This window comes from Jatropha curcas, chromosome 2 (genome assembly GCF_041381405.1).
Source record: "Jatropha curcas cultivar XTBG-Jc1 chromosome 2, XTBG_Jcur_1.0, whole genome shotgun sequence".
In the NCBI taxonomy this organism is placed as follows: domain Eukaryota; kingdom Viridiplantae; phylum Streptophyta; class Magnoliopsida; order Malpighiales; family Euphorbiaceae; genus Jatropha; species Jatropha curcas.
This window is the reverse complement of record NC_143152.1, coordinates 32696528-32715539: the sequence shown is the minus strand read 5'-3', so window position 1 is coordinate 32715539 and position 19012 is coordinate 32696528. Positions and strand designations below refer to the sequence as shown.

Here is a 19012-nt window from a genome sequence, read left to right as displayed (position 1 = left end):
TTTGTAGACACCAAATGCAATAAAAAGGAATCACAATCACAATTGAGCTTATTTAAAGGGTAAAACAAATTATCAATACAGTAACTGTTTCAAAGAGTATATATCACTAGGGGAGTAGGGAAAAAAATCAATAACTACTTCTAACTACACATTAATATACAAGAATGAACAACTCTAATCATTAATGTCCTATCTTACCTTTGATAAGGGGCATATGGAGACTAGGAACCTAAATTCTATGTTGGGAAATTACAATGCAACCTATGTAGAGTACAAGGGATTTCATCTCTGTAACTGATCCGGCGTGTGGTTGCTTGTAGTGGATGATGATGTCGTCCTCCCATTTAGCACACCATTATCTACAGGTGGAGTTGTTCCCCATTTTCCTTCCGATTCTGTGGGTTCCATCACCTTCACTGATCCATCCGTCAACCCTATTGATAATTGGTTGGGTTCTTGCGGATGTGCAGCAACGACGAGAGGGTAGACTGATTGACTTCTACAAAACAATACAGAGAGAAACTGTTTTACAAAAGGGGGGAAAACTTAAACTTACTCCATATAACTTTGCTAAAAGCAGGCATAAAATACACACACACACGAAGCATGAAATGTCTACATCTACCAGCACATGGAAACTGGATGATTAAGAGTTGGAAAAAGTAGAAGAGTTGAGATCAAACTCAGACAAGCCAGATAGGAAACCACATTACCCATTCAGGACCGCCTGAGATAAGTATGCTGATGAAGCAATACGGCACCTTAGTCTCAGGCTATCAGCATCAAACACTCCAATGTTACCATCACAAAAGGTAGCGTAAATTAATTGGCTGTTGCAAGAGTACGCCGCATAAGATAGGGGTGCAGACAATGTATCCTGTGGTAACCACTGAAAGGGAAAAGAGTATAGGAACATCATAATCAAATCTTATAAGCAATGAATGTCAAATATTTATATCAAAATCCTACCTGTCGGACACGTTCCATCTTTGATGCATCATATATTGCCAATTGGGTCTCATGAACTACCAATAATCGGGTCTGATCAGAGTGGAACTGTACTCGGGTTTCCCCAACAGGTGCCTTCCCTACTGGAATTTGAATTGCAACTGATTTCCTTTTCTCCCATGTATCAATACTCCATACACAAAGCTGTGCCATAAAGACCAAAATTGTTTTACAAACTAATGGGTACATATGCCATTCAATGTAAGACTTCAATTTCAATTAAGACAGACATATTGCAGGAGTTAGGGAAATTTGAGTGCCACATGTAATGCTTGATTGAAATATGTTTGAATATTGCATGACTGGTATGATTCTTAGTGCCCCCAGGTGATGAGTTGGCAATTTACCATTGCCCTACAAACCAACCTCCCACTTCTCTCTCTCTCTCTCTCTTTCTCTCTCTCAACATCTTTCCTCCATCACATCAATAATATCCAGGACAATGACATTAATCTTGACTGACTGCTTATTTAAGCGAATGTAGCAAATGGACACGCAGGTGGATGTAGAGAACATATCTACAAATAGAGACAACAAAGCAGCTACAACTATGACAATATGACACAAAAACAAACCCATATATCATGTCTACATGTCATGTACTACCATAATGAGGGCCATAAATAAAATACAAAAGAAGCCATCAGAAAGCGCCCTCAGACAGTACTAGTCTGACTAAATTGCATCTGCATGTGTTAGCATATCAACAATTTTTCATTAGGAATTAGTTTTGAGTTGATATTTGCTTAGTTCTGCTAAATTCAAAGAAAAAAGTAATAAAATGGATAAGGAGAATAAGTATAAGAAAGGGCGACAGGATGCCCTCCCACTTACTTGAGCATCAGCGCCTGAAGAAACCAAGATATTAAGATTGGTGGAAAAAGCTAAACCAGTTATTCTCTTCTGATGACCCCTCAATTTTGATTTCACCTAGAACCAAAGCACATACATTAGTTCAGGTTCTAGGAGGGGTAAAAATCCTTGCAGGAAAAGATTGAATATCTTTTTGAGCTAGTAATCACCTCATCCACTCTAACATTATAAATGTGGATAGCTGAATCCTCCATTCCGATGGCAATTATATTATTATCCTGAGGATGGAATGCTAGGAAAGTTGAAGCAGGAGGAGGAGACATGAATGTTGTCATTACCTGCCAACCAGTCATTGACTGTCAACTAAATATGATGATAAGGATACTAATACTAGTAATAATTGTTGGACATGCATCAAATACTACCTTGAACGTCATCATGTTAAACAGTGAAACCTTTCCTCCAGCAGCAGACATTACATATGAGTCATTCTTTGAAAGTGCTATGCATGGGACTGCTTCTTCAAGGTTAACGCCTGCCACATCATTGGCCATAAGAAGACCACTGTTTGGTTGCCAATGCTGCGGAACAGCACTAGCAGTGGCCTTTAAACATTGACAATGTAAGCAATTTATTCAACAATGTAAGAAATTGAAACATAAAGGAAGCAAGAGAAACAGTTGAAAAGAACAAAGGGGAAAGAATGAAGCAGAAGTCGAAATACTATTCTTAATAGGCTATGTACCTTTCCTGTTGGATTCTGGTCGTTGCGTGTCCACTTCCAGAGCTTCTGAATACCATTTGACCCAAGTGCCAAAATGCCAACACCAGAATTTGTGTACAGAAGTCGAACAACCTGGACACAAAATAACATTACTTTAGCACTACCGAGTGGAAAATCATTCAATAGAACTCAAATTCAACAAGGAACTTGATAAACCTTGCTGGAAGTATCTCTGCTGTCAGGCAAGGTAACTAATCGGCACTCGCCAGAATCCAAAATTTCAGCCAACTGCCATGGCTTTGTTTTATCAATTACATCATCCACAGCTCTGGGCTTTTCCATGTTTCTATTCATGGAATCAACTCCATTCTACAAGAAAATTAAAAAAAGTTAAATCAACGGTTTGCCAATAAATGCAACCAAACAGCAGTAGTTAACAAAAAATAATCAGAAAAAAAGCAGCAAAAAAAAAAGCCCTAAACAGTATACCATGAATACATGTTTGATTTCCTTGAGATGGTATTGTTCATTTTACATGAAAAGACAAAGTCCAGATTGCATGAAATGCAGTATTAAATCATGGACTCGACATTTATCATTGACAAGTTCAGGGAGCACATTCTTTTAGGGAGAACAAGGCTAGCCCTTGTCTCCAACTTCTAGAGACAACAGTTTTTTTCAAACATGTCCAAACATTTTGTTTGCTCAGGCATTGGTTTAGCTACAAAATAAGAAGTCACAAGGCCACAATTAAATGCTTATCAAAGAAACCAATAAATGCAATTAATCTCGTGTAGTATTTCATAAAAATCAGAACCAAAACCAAAGTCCAGATTTGAAATTGTGTAGCAGGCATACAAGAATTGGAGAAGGCCTAACAGGAGAGCTTCTTTCCACTTTCAAATTGACTGGCGTGACATTTGTAACACCAGAAGCGCCAGAAACCTGATCAGTGAACAGAAACATCCGTAAGGAACTTACAATCTAAATATAATTCAGAAGAATAATCATGAAATAAAAGAAATCAGTGTAACCTTGATTGCAGCTGATTCAATAGGTGACCTCAATCCTTCAAAAGCTGGAGTTTCTACTGCTCTCAATGATCTTAGACCAGCAGTATTTGCTAGTATCTTAAAACCATTGTCTGCTGTAGTAACAGCAAGTAGATTTCCTTCCTTATTGAATCTCAAGCGAGGAAGACTCTGAACCAGTTGATACAATTAAGTGCCTAGTTTTACCAAAATGAGCATCTTGCACAAGAGCGCTAAAATTAATCAAATAACTAACCGGCAGTCCACCATCCGCATCTGTGCTTGTGAGAACATTGGTATTATCCATATCCCAAAACTTTATCTGGCTATCTTCACCTGCAGCCAAAAAGTGGTTTTGTGTGGTGTCAAACTGCACTACACCTGCAGTTGATTTCTTTCTGAACCCAACATAGTGCCTCTTTATCGCTCCTTCACTTTCGTTCCATTCAACTAGGAAAGAATCCCCCTCTTTACTTGTTCCACAAGAGAATAATCTGAAAGAAGGGAGCAGAAGTGACAAATAATTTGTTAAAAAGACAAAAATAATGAAAAAGGCTAAGTAAAATGGCACCAAAGATTTCACAACAATATGCCAAAAAAAAAGATCTAGAAACAATAAACAAATTATATTACAAGTTTAAATTAATTAAGGTTCAATTTTAATAATTCGATAATATTACCTACTACCATCAGCACTGTAAAGCATTGTAGTGCACCAGCGGCCTGGTGCATCATAATCAACTCTAGGTCCCACATTATCATATAGCCAGGCCTTTATCTTTCCATCAATAGCAGTTGCGAATATAAACTGCAAGTTCACAACTCAAAAGGTTAACGCCACTGTAACATGTCTTCTATAATTAATTTAACATGTAATTGATATTATACCACTAAAAAACCCTATTGGTAGACTGGCAGCACCACAAAGAATACGATTCTAGTGGTTGGCTTAGCTACAAAAAATATGGTGGAAGAAAAGGAGCAGGCCTAATTGGCAGAGAAGTTGGCACAGTCATTGATAAGGAATTGCAAAATATGCACCCTATAAATCAGTGGCATTACAAGTTTTAACAAATCAAGGTAATTATGGATTATTAGGGTAAAAATCTTAACAAGATTGTTATTGGTTACTACAGCTTTAGTTAGCAGAAATGGAGCCATGGATGCACAAAAATGAAGAAATATAAATGGTTGGATATGACATCCATCATAAGAAGTAGTACGCATTTCAATCGAGGTCTTAAAATAAGACAATAACTGATTAGCCCTTTCATTTTTCTGACATACCTGAATGCTTTCTTTATGGTGAGGACATATAGAATAAACTGGAGCCTCGTGACCTTCAAAATTAAATAATTTCCGTCCCCCTAAATCCCAAACCTGTTTCATGTCTTACATTAGAAACTCCAACTTTAATTATACTCCTGTGAAAATTAATGTTTTACCTTTATTAGCTTATCATCTCCACAGGTTACAACACACAGTTGTTTGTTTGGATGAGCAAAAGCCAAGTCATTAACACCCCCAACGTGAGCATCAATCTGAAATTTTTTTTTAAAAAAAAGGGCAAGTAAATCCTACAGTCACAAATTTTGCGTCACATGATTTGCAGGTATCAGAGCTCACCTCTAACTGCTGGCGTAGATCATTTGGTCCATTATAAGCATACAGGTGAACCAAATGCTTATTAAATGCAGCTCCTGTAGCATAAAAAACAATAAGATGACAAAAAAGCACCTTATGGTGCTAATTTCTTATTGAAGGGCACATACCCACAAGACTTCCATCAGAATTCCATGTTACACGGTTGACAGAAATTGGTGCATCTTTGACAAAGGACGCCTGCAAGAAACTCTCAAATATAAGGAGCAAAAATATTATTGCTTCAAATTCTAAAGTACTGCAATAGATGTATCCAATGCAACCCACAAGAGCTACCACGTGAACAATAAAGCATTCTCTTAAACTTTGTTATAAAGTCCATGCAATTCCCAAGAGAACTCAAGAAACGAATACTAGGAGAAAGTAGAGTTCCAATAAAACAAAGACCTGAAATTGCAGCGAACAGGCTGTCATTTCCCAAACTTTGAAGGGCTTTGAAACCAACCTCTCCCGAAGCCCAAGGTCCCACAGTGTAACTTCACCATTGGCAGAACCAACTGCCCAAGTGAGACAATTTGTTAGAGAGGGGGGGGGGGTGTGGGAGAAGCTAATCAAATTATAGTGCAAGTAAAAAAGATAACCATCATACCAAGAAGCAATGTATGATGAGAAGGATGGAAATCCATGCTTGTAACAGCTGAACCTTGATGCATGGTTAAAGCTACAGTCCTCGGCAGGTCATCGAGAGACCAAGATGCCTGCTGCCGAGATGTCGGATATGTGACCTGGAAGAAAGGTACAGATAGTCTACCCAACTTTAGTGGTGAAACAAAGAAATCAGACCTTAAGACAGTCCAAATGCTTAATTATGAAAATAATAATAAAAAACCATGAAATTATGCAAATGGAACAAAACCAGTTCAGACAACCTCCTCAATAGATTGGGCAGGCCGCAGACGTTTCATTAATTGTTCATGATCAGGACTTTGATAATCAACAATGCCAGGAGCTGTAGGTGGCGTTCTTGGCCTTTTCAAGACTGAAACTGAGAAATTCCAAAAGTTTGTTAAGCAAGAGTCAACTTCTTAATTAATTATTTAACAAATGAACTGTTATTTGTATAACAAAAAATCAAGTTAACTAAAACGTAGGAGTTTGAAGTTGTTTCGGCTTTTCCACATATTTCAAAGCAAAATCCACCACTCTAAATGGCAGCTTCATCGGAATTCAATAGCTAACCTTGATTTTGAGGAACAGGTATTGACGATGCTGCGACAACAGCTGCTTGAACAGATGAAGATGCAGAAGCATTTGCCATCCAACCAGCAAGTGCACCAGCATTAGCTGCTGCTGCAGTGGGTGGAAAGGGCTATACAGAAATATTGAAACAAAGTATTCAGTAATCAACTTCTGAAATTACACCTTTAGCCTGCATTAGAAAATTAAGATTTAAGATATCATACTCCATGCGCCCCAAGAGATGTATAAGCAGAAGGCTTTGCAACAGCAGCAACTGGAAGGTTGACAGGTGCAGGAGCTAGGGGACCATTTGGAGGTGTACAAGAATGATCTGTGAATAGAGTCTTAATATCTGGATTTGGTCTTGGGTTCTTGCATAACTGGTGCTGCCAGTTTAAACTGCAAATTTACAAGTAACCACATATAATAATAAAACTTCGAACAAGGCAATTATATAAATCATAGTAGCAACATGCAGGAGAAAATTATGCAAGAAAGAGTCGAATACTCTAACAAATAAAAAACATAACAGCTAAAGAGAGTGAGTAAGTGCAAACAAGATAGCTCTAAGGCTCCAAGTATCTATAAATTAAATTTATAACCATAAGGAGATGACTGATTATTAATATATTTATTGGGAAAACATATGTGCTATGAGAGTGAAATTTATTCAACTGAACCAAAAATGAAATAAATAACAATTTCATTAGAGAGAGAGAGAGAGAACAAAAAGAAGCTTCTCCTTCAAAAACATGTAAATTGTCCCAAAAAAGTGGACTCTAGCTTAGTGAATAAGATAAACTAGAATTTGCAATAAAGCCAAAAATAATAATAATAATAATAATAATAATAATAGCATATAAGCCTTAATCCAAAACTATATGGGATCGTCTATATGAGTCCTTTGCTTCCATTCCACTCTATTAATGGCTAAGTCCACACAAAACAAAGGTCAACAACAAAAAAAGTAGGTTTTCTTGCTGAAGCACAACCTAAATAAATGGTTTTATTGAAAAAAACAGAGGAAATCATGGCTGTTTATTTATCCAATGTTACATCAAACTTACCTTTGATTAATCAGCGTCCTCAATCTTGAAGGCTTCAATGTAGGAAAGGCAAGTTTATCTCGGAAAAGAGGGTTCGCTTCTATGAGCTTTTTTAGCTCTATCAACATTATGCTGCGAGCTGTTTTAGTATCACCATATTTGGACAGCTGCTCATTTTCCCTGTTATCATAACCAGGAGAAAGAGTAATATTTTAAACAAATTAAGTGGTAGTATGGCTATGGAGATTAGAACAGTTTGTTCTTTAACCAGCATAAATCATTGAATTAACTCAACAGAGATATTCATGATCCAAATGATGAGACCTCAAAACCAAACCAATTAGAAAGCACAGCAAGTTATCAAGTAACACCTGACTAGATAATCAAAATAACTTACCATGAAAGAGAATTACCTGAAGTTGCCAAGAGTTAAAAGCTGAGTGATTTCTTTGTACAATTCCTCATTAAATGTAGAGAATACTTTTAAATCATTCACCAAAATTTCTACAGCTTTTGCCTTGTCTTGCCTGTAATAGGTAATCAAAGATAACAAACTCACATTCTTTCAAAACAGACAAACTATATAGAAGTAACATAAAACAATCACAGTTCAACATACCCATCAAGTGCTTCAAGATACTTTTGCTTCCTGATTTCAAAGAATATCTTCATTGAATATCTGTTATCATCAACTTTTGTGAATCCCGATAAATATTTTTCAACTTCTTCCCATTCTCCAGCCTGAACTTTCTCTTCAAAGTACTTCATATTGAAGAAAAATCCCGATTCCTTCTCGAGTCTATGGAGAAAAAATTACTTCAGAAAATTTTCTCCAATCCATTAATTTACGAATTAAGTCACGTGGTTTAAAGTTAAACTTCCAATATTTAGATGCACAAAAATCCCTCCGCCATTCAACCATCTCCCTTAGTTTTAGAGATTTCTTATATTAAGAAACTCCTCAAACATTTGAAGTGTCCCTCATTTGGCATCATTAAAACACTTGTTAATCTGCCTCGGTCTCACTTGAAATGACACTGCCCCATTTTTTATAGAAGAGGAAAAAAAAATTCACATTCTTTTGACTGTCAGCACACCAAGAAACCCCAATTTAAGACTCCAATTCTCAGCATTTTTTATTATCCAACCCCAAGAGAACCAAAACCCCAGTACTCAGCTACAACTAATGAAACTATCTTAAACAAAACTTAAATTAGGATATAAATTTATTCATTTAACAAAAATAAACAAATTAAATACTATAGTCTTTCAAGTATTTCATAATTTCTCTCCTTACTAAACTGCACTTTCTTTCCATTAGTTTACCGCACAGCCCAAAGACACTAGTATCCAGAAAATATTTCGTAGATAACGAACAAACCATCGTTCAATTGAACCTAACACAACACCTACTTATACATATGCATAAAAAGAATAAATAAATACATATGTACACATAGATATATAAATATATGTGTAGGAGTATGTACAAGACAAAAGAAGGGGCTTACTTGTGCACAGACTCCTTGAATTTCTCTTCTTCAAGGAACTGGAGTATGAGAAATACCAATTCTCTGCTCAAAGATGACATGTTTGGAACTGCCAAATTCCAAAGCCAACCGATCCAGAAACCAGACCAGTAAAAGCGAAAAGGCAGGGAGCTTTCAAATGAAAATCCGCAGAAGCGCCAAACTCAAACAGATAATACACAAATCAGTCCCAAATTAGCAAAGCTAAGTCATGAATCTGAGCCTAATTCGACAAATTGGGGGCTTTCCTGGCTCAACTGAGCTCGAAATCCAAGGAGTTCTAGGGTTTCAAAGGCTGCTTTGGAGAGAGAGGAAATAAACAAGAGGGAGAAGAAAAGCAAAAGAAAGACTTCTTGCTATCTTCGATGCGTTGTACAGGCGTCTTCTTCTATATCCACTGACCTATCAGTGATAAGAACCATGGATTCTTGATACGTACGTGCACTTATATGAACCCACTTATCTGCTTATCATTACGTGAAGTGATAAGACGATAAAAGACGGTGTAGCGGATTCGAAACCACAAATTCAAATATAGTGAATATTCGCTACACACGTCCACTCGGTCCCCTCATCGGTACTGTCGCTTTCTCTTTTTCTTAATTTTGCATTTTATCGTCTCAAATCTCGTTTTCAATTTATGATGTTCTCGAGTTGATTGTGTAATTAGCACGCGCGCTTATATAGAGTGAGCTTTTGGCTAATTCTAGATTTTTGCAAGTGAAATTTGTTGGTGGCTGTCACAGTCATGCATGGTGTTTATGGGCGTGCGGGTTGTAATTAAATTAATGAAGCTGAATTTTGGCATCTGTTTCACTAATAATTCAAAATAATAAAAATAATTAAGTAATTCAAAATCAAAATCATAATGCTGGAGCTTATAGCCAACATGTTTCTACATGGCAATCATAAACCATTTGACATTAGTTGTCTTAAAAAACTAAGATAAACAAAGTGTTAAATTATTCTAAATCATTAAAATTAATATGAAAACTCTCATTTACTTACATTTTGACCTATCATATCTTCACGTTACTACCAGAATATAGTTTGCAATAATTTTCGATAGTCATTATGTAATTAAATTCACTAATTTCACCCGAAGATATATCTCTTTATATCTAATTCAAAGTTAGATAATTCACGTTTTGGTCATTTTTCATATGAACACTTCGCTTAAATCAAAGTTTCAACCATTCTTACTAAATAGTATTGCATTTTACTATTAATATAACTACAAGCATGCGGTATCAGGATATTGGGAGTAAAAATTAAAATTTATTTATTAATTTGAAATTTTAAAAAAATATTATCTTACATATATAATTATTTTAAAAAATATTTCTGATGATAGTTCTATTGTGTACACATCTACGTAAAATGTGTTTCGTTATAGCAAAAATAAATTCATGCAAAATGTGGGTTATCGTTAATTATGAAAGTTAAAAAGATGAATTAAAAAATAAAAACTATTTGATGTCCCTTTTGTGCAACTAATTACTTTAAACGCATAAAAAATAAATATTTAAATAATATGTATAATTATAATAAATCATTGATTGGCTGCATGTTCTAGTGTAGGAATTTTCAGAAGTTGGATGAACTAATAGCTCTATCTCTATTCTGTGCCCATACGAAATGAATACTCTCTACTTGATGAAAGTGAAGTGTCTTGAAGAAAACTGAAGTAAGTCCGATGGTGTCGTTTTGCAGCTAAGGAACACGTCTCTAAAAGACAAAATGAAAAAGAAGGATAGAAAACTCATTAATTATCATTAATTACAAAATTAGTTATTTTCTATGACTAATCTGAATAACTAAATTGAAAAATCCAACTAGATTGATTTGGTTAAATTTTTTGATTTTAAGTAAGGGTTTTTTTGGTTGCTTAGTGCCAAACTCCGACAATTGAAAGCGAAGATGACCTTAAATATCCATTTGTGGACCGCTAATCCTTAATCCACTCTTTCGGACCGAATTAACTTTCTCCAACCGTCCGCTTTTTATCTTTTCATGCGATAAATTGATACAAATATCTCACGATATTATATATTTTTTACCAATATAATACAACTTTTTAAAAGCCATTATAGGGAAACACAAAGCGGGGAAGTGTCTGGTCATGTGAGGGCCCACTTAGAAAGTACCAGTTCTAGACGCCACATGCCTCATGTACTTTGTGTTTTTTAAGTTGCCACTTGAGTTCTCGATAAGGCGCGTCAAGCCCTTGTTTGGAGTTGGAAGTTGCGGATGGTGCGTAACAATGAGGATGAAAGAAAAGCTCTCTTGTTTTTATCAAGACGATTCTGAATAAGCTCAACCCGCAGTGTTTCATCGGTGGGGAGCACGCAGTACGCTATGCAATTTCCACCGAATTCTTTTTCGGTGCCTTCCTCTGGGCCAATAAATCGCGACTTTGCATTGAATATTTATATTAACCGAGTCGAGTCTCACGTCAACTACTCAGTTCACGCTCGATTTTAAAAATATTTTATCCAACGTACCTAACCAGTTAAGCTGAACTTGTGTCTGTTTATTGAATTTATTTAATAAATAAGTGTAATAATTTTTTTTGAGCATGAAAAGATTTTAAAATATAGATCTAATGATAATACATTTACGATTATTTTACATTTGAACGTGCTTTAAACTGTGGCATAATTAATAAATATTCTGTGTTTGGTAAATTCGGTATAATTATGAGGTGTAATCTCTTTCTATAAAATATATAAATTTTTTACCCTTTTAACAAAGTGAATTTTCATGATCAAATTTATATTTTTACTCTTACGAAAAAATTAAGATGACTTATCACTAAACTAATATTTTGGTCGTTGAATACATGGTTTAGCATGACCTTTCCACATTTGCTTTAATACGAAACCGACTTCGTTGGAATAACGTAACACAATTTGATTGAATCAACTTTTTTTTTTTTTTTTTTTTTTGACTGTATCAACTTAGCCAAAGGGAACAAAACTTTTCAATTGATCCATAATAAAATAGCACGTAGATGAGAAAGAGAAATTGAATTCGAATTCCTCTTTCTTTTCAGCTATATTCGAATTTAGGGACCATCTTCTAATTTTTATCATTTGATTATAAAAATTGTCTATTTTGCCTTCCCAAAGAGACTTCTTCAGAAATATTTTCACTTTTGCAATTTTCTCATACCACGGTTGGTGATCCGTGATACACCTTACCAAACACAGTGTTAGCTTTTTTTTTTTTTTTTTTTTAGTTTAGCTGAATGGATAGATTACGATTTAAGCTAAAGTGGGCTAGGATTAGCTTTAAATTGCATGTCAGAGTTTTATTTGGGCTAGGTCCAATTTCTCTGGGTTCTGTCGCATTATTACAATACGATAAATTCCATAGCCCAATCTTGTCAACAGCGTAGAACCAATGTCCAAAGGACAAGGCCCAAGAGTGTGAAACGTGAAAATATGTGGATCCATAGTTTTGTATTTGGGTCTATTTTATTGGATTTAATATTTGAAAATGCCTAATGACAATATATATATATATATATATATATATATATATATATATATATATATATATATATATATATATATATATATATATATATATATATATATTTACATTTTTTACAAATTCTTCTAATTTTATCAAATAATAATTACAATCCAAATTAAGTTAATATAAATATTAAAACTAATGATGTCTTCTTGCATATAAGTTATAACACGTTGGCATTGACAGAAATATTTCTAAGAATATCTTCAATGCAATCGTTAATTGCACTAATTTATTTGCCACGTCTAAAAAATTAAAAGTTAAAAATAAAAATTTTCTCCAACTCTATAGTCCGTTTTGTCTGCGAGTCTGATGTGTCAAAAAAAAAAAAAAAGAGACATCGTTTATTATGCTCTCTATTTTTAAAGGATCGGTTAAACAGTGTAACTCAGCTTTTTGTTCTTTTTTTCCTTTTTTTTCTTATTTTTTTATTTTCCTTTATACTTTTCCTTTAATTACGCTTAAACTTCTTCTTGTGTTCAAATTGATTTATTCTTTATGCATTGGAGGACCATTTTTAAAATATAACATCTACAGATACACGTTCAACCACATTATTATCCACAATTTATATTTAGTAAAACACATCATTCACGATCTATGGTTGCATTGGAAATGTTATAACTACCAAATAAAAATTCTACCTCTTCTGATTGATTCGGTGTCATAGCCCTCCCCTTGGTAAGTATTGTCCGCTTTGGGGCGTTACGTATCGCCGTCCCCCTCACGGTTTTGTCCCCTCAGGCAGGCTTTGCAACCCGCCCAAAAGGCCTCAACCATGTTCTGGAACCACCCCTCTTATGTACAGGACCACCCCCTCGTACTTAACCGATGTGGGATTTGCCTAAGGTGTGCTGGCCTTGCCACATACACCCCCCCTTGGGGACTCAGCGTCCTTGGGGGACGGCGATACGTAACGCCCCAAGGGACAAAGCCGTGAGGAGGAATGTAGCTAGTAACTCTCCAAAGCGGACAATTCTAACCAAGGCAGGGCCCACACTCTGAATTGCTTAGGCGCCTCTTGGAGGAATGTAGATAAGAACTCTCCATAGAGGACAAACCCGTGAGAGGGAATGTAGTTATCAACTCCTCACAGCGGACAATACTTAAGTAAGACAGGGCCTACCAAGTGGACCACTGAATTGCTTAGCGCGCTCTTGGGGGACGGCGATACGTAACGCCCCAAGGGACAAAGCCGTGAGGAGGAATGTAGCTAGTAACTCTCCAAAGCGGACAATTCTAACCAAGGCAGGGCCCACACTCTGAATTGCTTAGCGCGCTCTTGGGGGACGGCGATACGTAACGCCCCAAGGGACAAAGCCGTGAGGAGGAATGGACAAAGCCGTGAGGAGGAATGTAGCTAGTAACTCTCCAAAGCGGACAATTCTAACCAAGGCAGGGCCCACACTCTGAATTGCTTAGCGCGCTCTTGGGGGACGGCGATACGTAACGCCCCAAGGGACAAAGCCGTGAGGAGGAATGTAGCTAGTAACTCTCCAAAGCAGACAATTCTAACCAAGGCAGGGCCCACACTCTGAATTGCTTAGCGCGCTCTTGGGGGACGGCGATACGTAACGCCCCAAGGGACAAAAACTCAAGAACACAAGCTCGAAGCATATCCTCCAATATTTGAATAATCCTCTCAGATTGACCATCTGTCTGAGGATGGAATGCAGTACTAAAATTCAATCTAGTGCCCAGGGCTTTCTGTAAACTAGCCCAAAATCTAGATGTGAATCTTGGATCTCTATCAGAAACAATGGATACTGGCACTCCATGTAGTCTAACTATTTCACCAATATACATTTCTGCCAACTTTTCTAAACTATAGTCTGATCTTACAGGTAGGAAATGAGCACTCTTCGTCAATCTATCTACAATAACCCAAACTGCATCATGTTTCTTCTGGGTAAGTGGAAGTCCCATTAGAAAATCCATAGTCACTCTTTCCCATTTCCATTCTGGAATCTGAAGTGGATGATGTAATCGTGCTGGTACTTGATGTTCTGCCTTGACTTGTTGACACGTTAGGCATTTAGCTACAAATTCAGCAATATCTTTCTTCATACCATTCCACCAATAGTTCCTCTTCAAATCCCTATACATCTTGGTCCCGCCCGGATGCATAGAAAATGGAGAATCATGTGCTTCCTTCAAGATGAGATGTCTCAAATCTAAATCTGACGGAACATATAACCGGTCCAGAAATAGTAATAACCCATCTCTACTGACAGAAAAATCTGGTCGTTTACCATCTTGTGCCTCTGAAAGATGTGGCAAGGCCAGCACACCTTAGGCAAATCCCACATCGGTTAAGTACGAGGGGGTGGTCCTGTACATAAGAGGGGTGGTTCCAGAACATGGTTGAGGCCTTTTGGGCGGGTTGCAAAGCCTGCCTGAAAACAAAACCGTGAGGGGGTACTCGTACGGGCTGGAGCCCCAAAGCGGACAATATTGACCATGGGCTGGGCCATGACAATTGGTATCAGAGCCGACCCTCGTTCCTCTGGCCGGTGGTGGGGCAAACCTCAGCGAGGACGCTGAGTCCCCAAGGGGGGGTGTATGTGGCAAGGCCAGCACACCTTAGGCAAATCCCACATCGGTTAAGTACGAGGGGGTGGTCCTGTACATAAGAGGGGTGGTTCCAGAACATGGTTGAGGCCTTTTGGGCGGGTTGCAAAGCCTGCCTGAAAACAAAACCGTGAGGGGGTACTCGTACGGGCTGGAGCCCCAAAGCGGACAATATTGACCATGGGCTGGGCCATGACATTCGGTCGGTTATATAGTGCTGAGTTTAAAATTCAATCACAAGAGATTTTAGCTGTTTTAGCTGGCTTATTAAAGAATTTCCTAGTTTGCACTAGCACATTATATATAAGAATTGTATTGATTCTAATGGTCATATTAAATAAATTTAAGATCAAAATTACATGTAACCATGAAATCAAAATATTAAGTATTTATATCAATCAACTAGTCATAGTTTGATTAGTTTTTTTTCCTTATGTGAGGAATGAGAGATTTTGAAATTGAATTTTTTTAATTATAAGTGTTTTTACCAATTTAATGAGTCTAATAAATGACTATCCTACTGTATAGCCCAGTTAAATATTTCATATTTTCACGTTTTATAAAACATTACAAGCGGTGGATGAAATTCTAAATCTAACATGGCCACCCAATTAAAATTCAAATGCTAGATTTCTCTCGATCTTATATTTAAATTAAAATAAACTTTAAATGTGTGGCGAACAATAATAATAACAGTAATAGATTAAAATTTTACTTACAAAGCAAAACTTTTAGTATACACTCCAACACCTACCAACAGAAAAGGCAAAATACCTTCTCCTCATTGACGCGTCCTTTGAAGTTTGAACACCTCGTCTCGCATGTCGTTATCCCGTGCACCGTCCCACATGTGATTGTTGGTTGCTACTTGGCGAGTTTTGATTAGTGAAAATTTAGGCGGAGATATCCCGCCTGATTACCGGGCCCATGCGATCACTTCAGCTTCTTTGCACCGACAGCGATTGCACGACGAGAAGAGGAGATCTCTTCCTTGCTTGTTGCGAATGGTAGTTCTTCCTTGCTTGTTGCGAATGGTAGTATTGGTAATTATAATATGTATTACATGCATATCGTAAAATGTATACAAGAGAGTTGAGACTTGAGAGACACACTAATATTGTGTAGCGCGTGTGTAGATTTTCAACCATCAACCAATAATGACTCATGAGTAGGAGGTACTTTCAAACTGATTTGGTCTTTTCCCTTGTTGATGTCAATCAATTAGATTTTGCAATACTTGTATTTAATATCTATTTAAAATTTTATTATCTAATACCGTTCTAAATTAATTTAAAATACTTTCAAATAAATAAAATATCCGTTCGAAATCTGTTTATAATAAATAATGAGCATAATAGTCATGATCAAACCCGTAATTTCGAATAATAATACCATCGTCTATACCATTTTCAAATCCATTTATAATTTACACAGTAATATCATTATTTATATTTATTTATAACAACATCATGCGCTCGTTAAATAGATTGGAGTGAAAATATTATAAAATATCCGTTTCGCTACCATCTCTAAACTATACATGCGATGTAGCTACGATGGAGTCATTTTCCATTATATTAAAATAGGGTTGCAAGCATTGCCGGCCCTAAAAATGCGTATATAATGTAAAGGGTTTGATAAGTGGTTTAACAACCAACATTTTTTAATACTACTTAAGTTAATACTTACATATTCTCATGCCAAAATTAAAGTTACGGACCGACCATTAATTAATGAATCTGAAATCGGTCTCGTCTTCATATTATTGGGCCCACTAGAGCAATGGTCTCTGTCTCTTTGAATCCTAAGTCTTCATTCGCGATCATCTCCAAAAAAAACCCATTATGTTGTAGGTGGACGTGGGTCCACCTGATCATTATCACTCAATATCCACAGCGCACTTTTTTTTTTAATATAATTTATTAATAATAATATCAAATATTATAAATACTATCTTAATTAATAAAGAATTTCCGGATAAAAATTTATGACCGATATAAATATTTTATTATTCGAAAAATTTACGTGATAAAAGAATACTAGTTACTGTAATTTGCTTTGTGATTCTTTTTTCATTTAAATAACTCATTAATTAATTTATTTTTTCATATGGAAACTCTATTGTTTTGTTAATTTTATTTCAGTGGATAAGATCGATGGGACAGAAAACTAAATTATCACATGGTGAAATTGAAGAGACGTAGTTAATGGATTTGTACAAAAAGGTAAAAGCCTGACCATCTTTAAATGGGTGCTCCTGTAATTCTGATCCACATGTTGCAATGTTTGGTTTAAAGATTTTTTCTGAAAGAAATCAGATGTCCATTGAACTGACTTCTGGTCCGTTATGCAATAATGCATTTGATTTTTTTTTTTTTTTTTTACAAGATTAAAAATTTATTTTCTCAATACATTAATCTATTTTCAAAAATTTAGGAATTCATCAAAATAAAATTATAATTAAAATTGTGAGTACACAATTTAAAAATTTTTTAATTAAAGTCTCAATCGGTATATTTCAATTGATTTCTCAATTTTGATAAAAATGCGATAATTGAAAGATTTTAAGCTTTAATTCTCTAATTAATAATATTATTTCGATTTATTAATTAATAACATAACAATATCATTTCTAAAAAAAAAATAATATTTCCTATTTATTATTCTTTAATGATATTCTAAATCATTCATATCACAGCAGTCATATGATACATGCAATCAATATTTATTCTTTCTAAATTTGGTTTTTAAATATTTTATTATTGTCTTATGATTATTTTTCCTCAAAGACAAATTACAAATAAGCCATAAAATAATCAAATGTATAGCTAAATCCATTATTCAAATATTATATGCATTATTGTTTAATGAATTCAAATTAGAGGCTGTCGGTCCAAAAAAGAAGCCACTGGCTGTATTGTAGCCATGTGTTAGGTTAAAAATGCCAGGAGAGAAAATTATATACATGCTCAATATTGCATTAATAAATTTAATTAAGATATTATAATGTCGTAATATATGTTGTTATTATTATTATTATTATTATTATTACTATTTTGGTTCGTTGGTTATTTATATAATAAAAGTTGTCATTTTTGGACATTCCATTTTGATCCTTTATAAAAATTAATGTTATGGTTGGTAACAATGATCACCCAATATTGTATTTCCTAATCATTTGATAATAAGTTTATTTCTACTAAATATTTATCTAATTCATGAAATATTATAGTATTCTTTAAATATAGGCAACTGTTACTAACTACCTATGTTGCCTGAAATATTTGGCATGCCAAGAGAATTAGACACATTAAAAACAATTAATTTATGACCATATGCAACCTGTAGGTTTTAATTAAAAAAATATTTAATCAATTTAATATATTAAATAAAATCGAGTGGATATGATATAATATTGTGTTAGTCAGAAAGATAAATGACATGAATCCTTGCAGTGAAAGGAACATAAAATTTTATGACAGCATGAAGAAAAATCAGTATGGATAAAAAAGTTGAAAAATACCTCTTAATTATAAAAAAAAAAGTAAAAAATACCCTCTAATTTTATAATAAAAAATGAAATGCCCTATAACAAAAGCAATTGAATGTTAATTGAATTAATATGCAATTAAGAATTTACTTTATAACATAAAAATAAGATATTTTAAAATTGATTAATTATTTTTTGATGTAAAATATTATTAGTCAACACAATTATAATATTGTATGTCAAGGTGATTGAAAGAAGAAGGTAGATTGTCTCAAGTCTTAACAATTCATTGACAGCTCAAAGCCAAGTGACCATTTGATAGGGGCAGATTGATCCTATAAGTCTAATGTTAGAAAAAAAGAACAAGTCAATATAGTACAAGTCCCTCTCAAATTTAATGAGGTAAGTACTCAGAAATT

General features: G+C 35.1%; 1 protein-coding gene across 2 annotated transcripts; it reads right to left on the bottom strand.

Annotated features, from left to right (window-relative positions):
• Positions 1-27: 27 nt before the first annotated feature.
• On the bottom strand, positions 28-9377 carry TPR3 (TOPLESS-related 3). Of its 2 annotated transcripts, none has more exons than XM_089718339.1 (25): positions 8975-9377; positions 8083-8262; positions 7877-7990; positions 7485-7643; positions 6642-6816; positions 6418-6547; positions 6108-6223; positions 5828-5963; positions 5626-5735; positions 5349-5418; positions 5203-5276; positions 5022-5117; positions 4864-4956; positions 4257-4384; positions 3833-4070; positions 3580-3747; positions 3404-3490; positions 2762-2914; positions 2567-2677; positions 2247-2426; positions 2031-2159; positions 1843-1938; positions 970-1152; positions 714-889; positions 28-496 (listed from the first exon to the last, which is right to left on the bottom strand). In XM_089718339.1, exons 1-25 carry the CDS (start codon positions 9052-9054, stop codon positions 283-285), a joined length of 3396 nt encoding a protein of 1131 aa, XP_089574465.1. In that variant the 5' UTR covers positions 9055-9377; the 3' UTR covers positions 28-282. The 2 variants fall into 2 exon arrangements, with proteins under 2 accessions (XP_089574465.1, XP_089574464.1); XM_089718338.1 differs by having other exon boundaries at positions 28-499; positions 8975-9375.
• Positions 9378-19012: the final 9635 nt, after the last annotated feature.

Coding starts and splice junctions, on each gene's coding strand:
- TPR3 (XM_089718338.1), bottom strand. CDS start 9,054: ATGTCATCTTTGAGCAGAGAATTGGTATTTCTCATACTCCAGTTCCTT. Junction 5,964..6,107: donor CTGCCCAATCTATTGAGGAG/GTTGTCTGAACT, acceptor CCTTTCTTCCAG/GTCACATATCCGACATCTCG. Junction 5,118..5,202: donor ATCTACGCCAGCAGTTAGAG/GTGAGCTCTGAT, acceptor AAAAAATTTCAG/ATTGATGCTCACGTTGGGGG.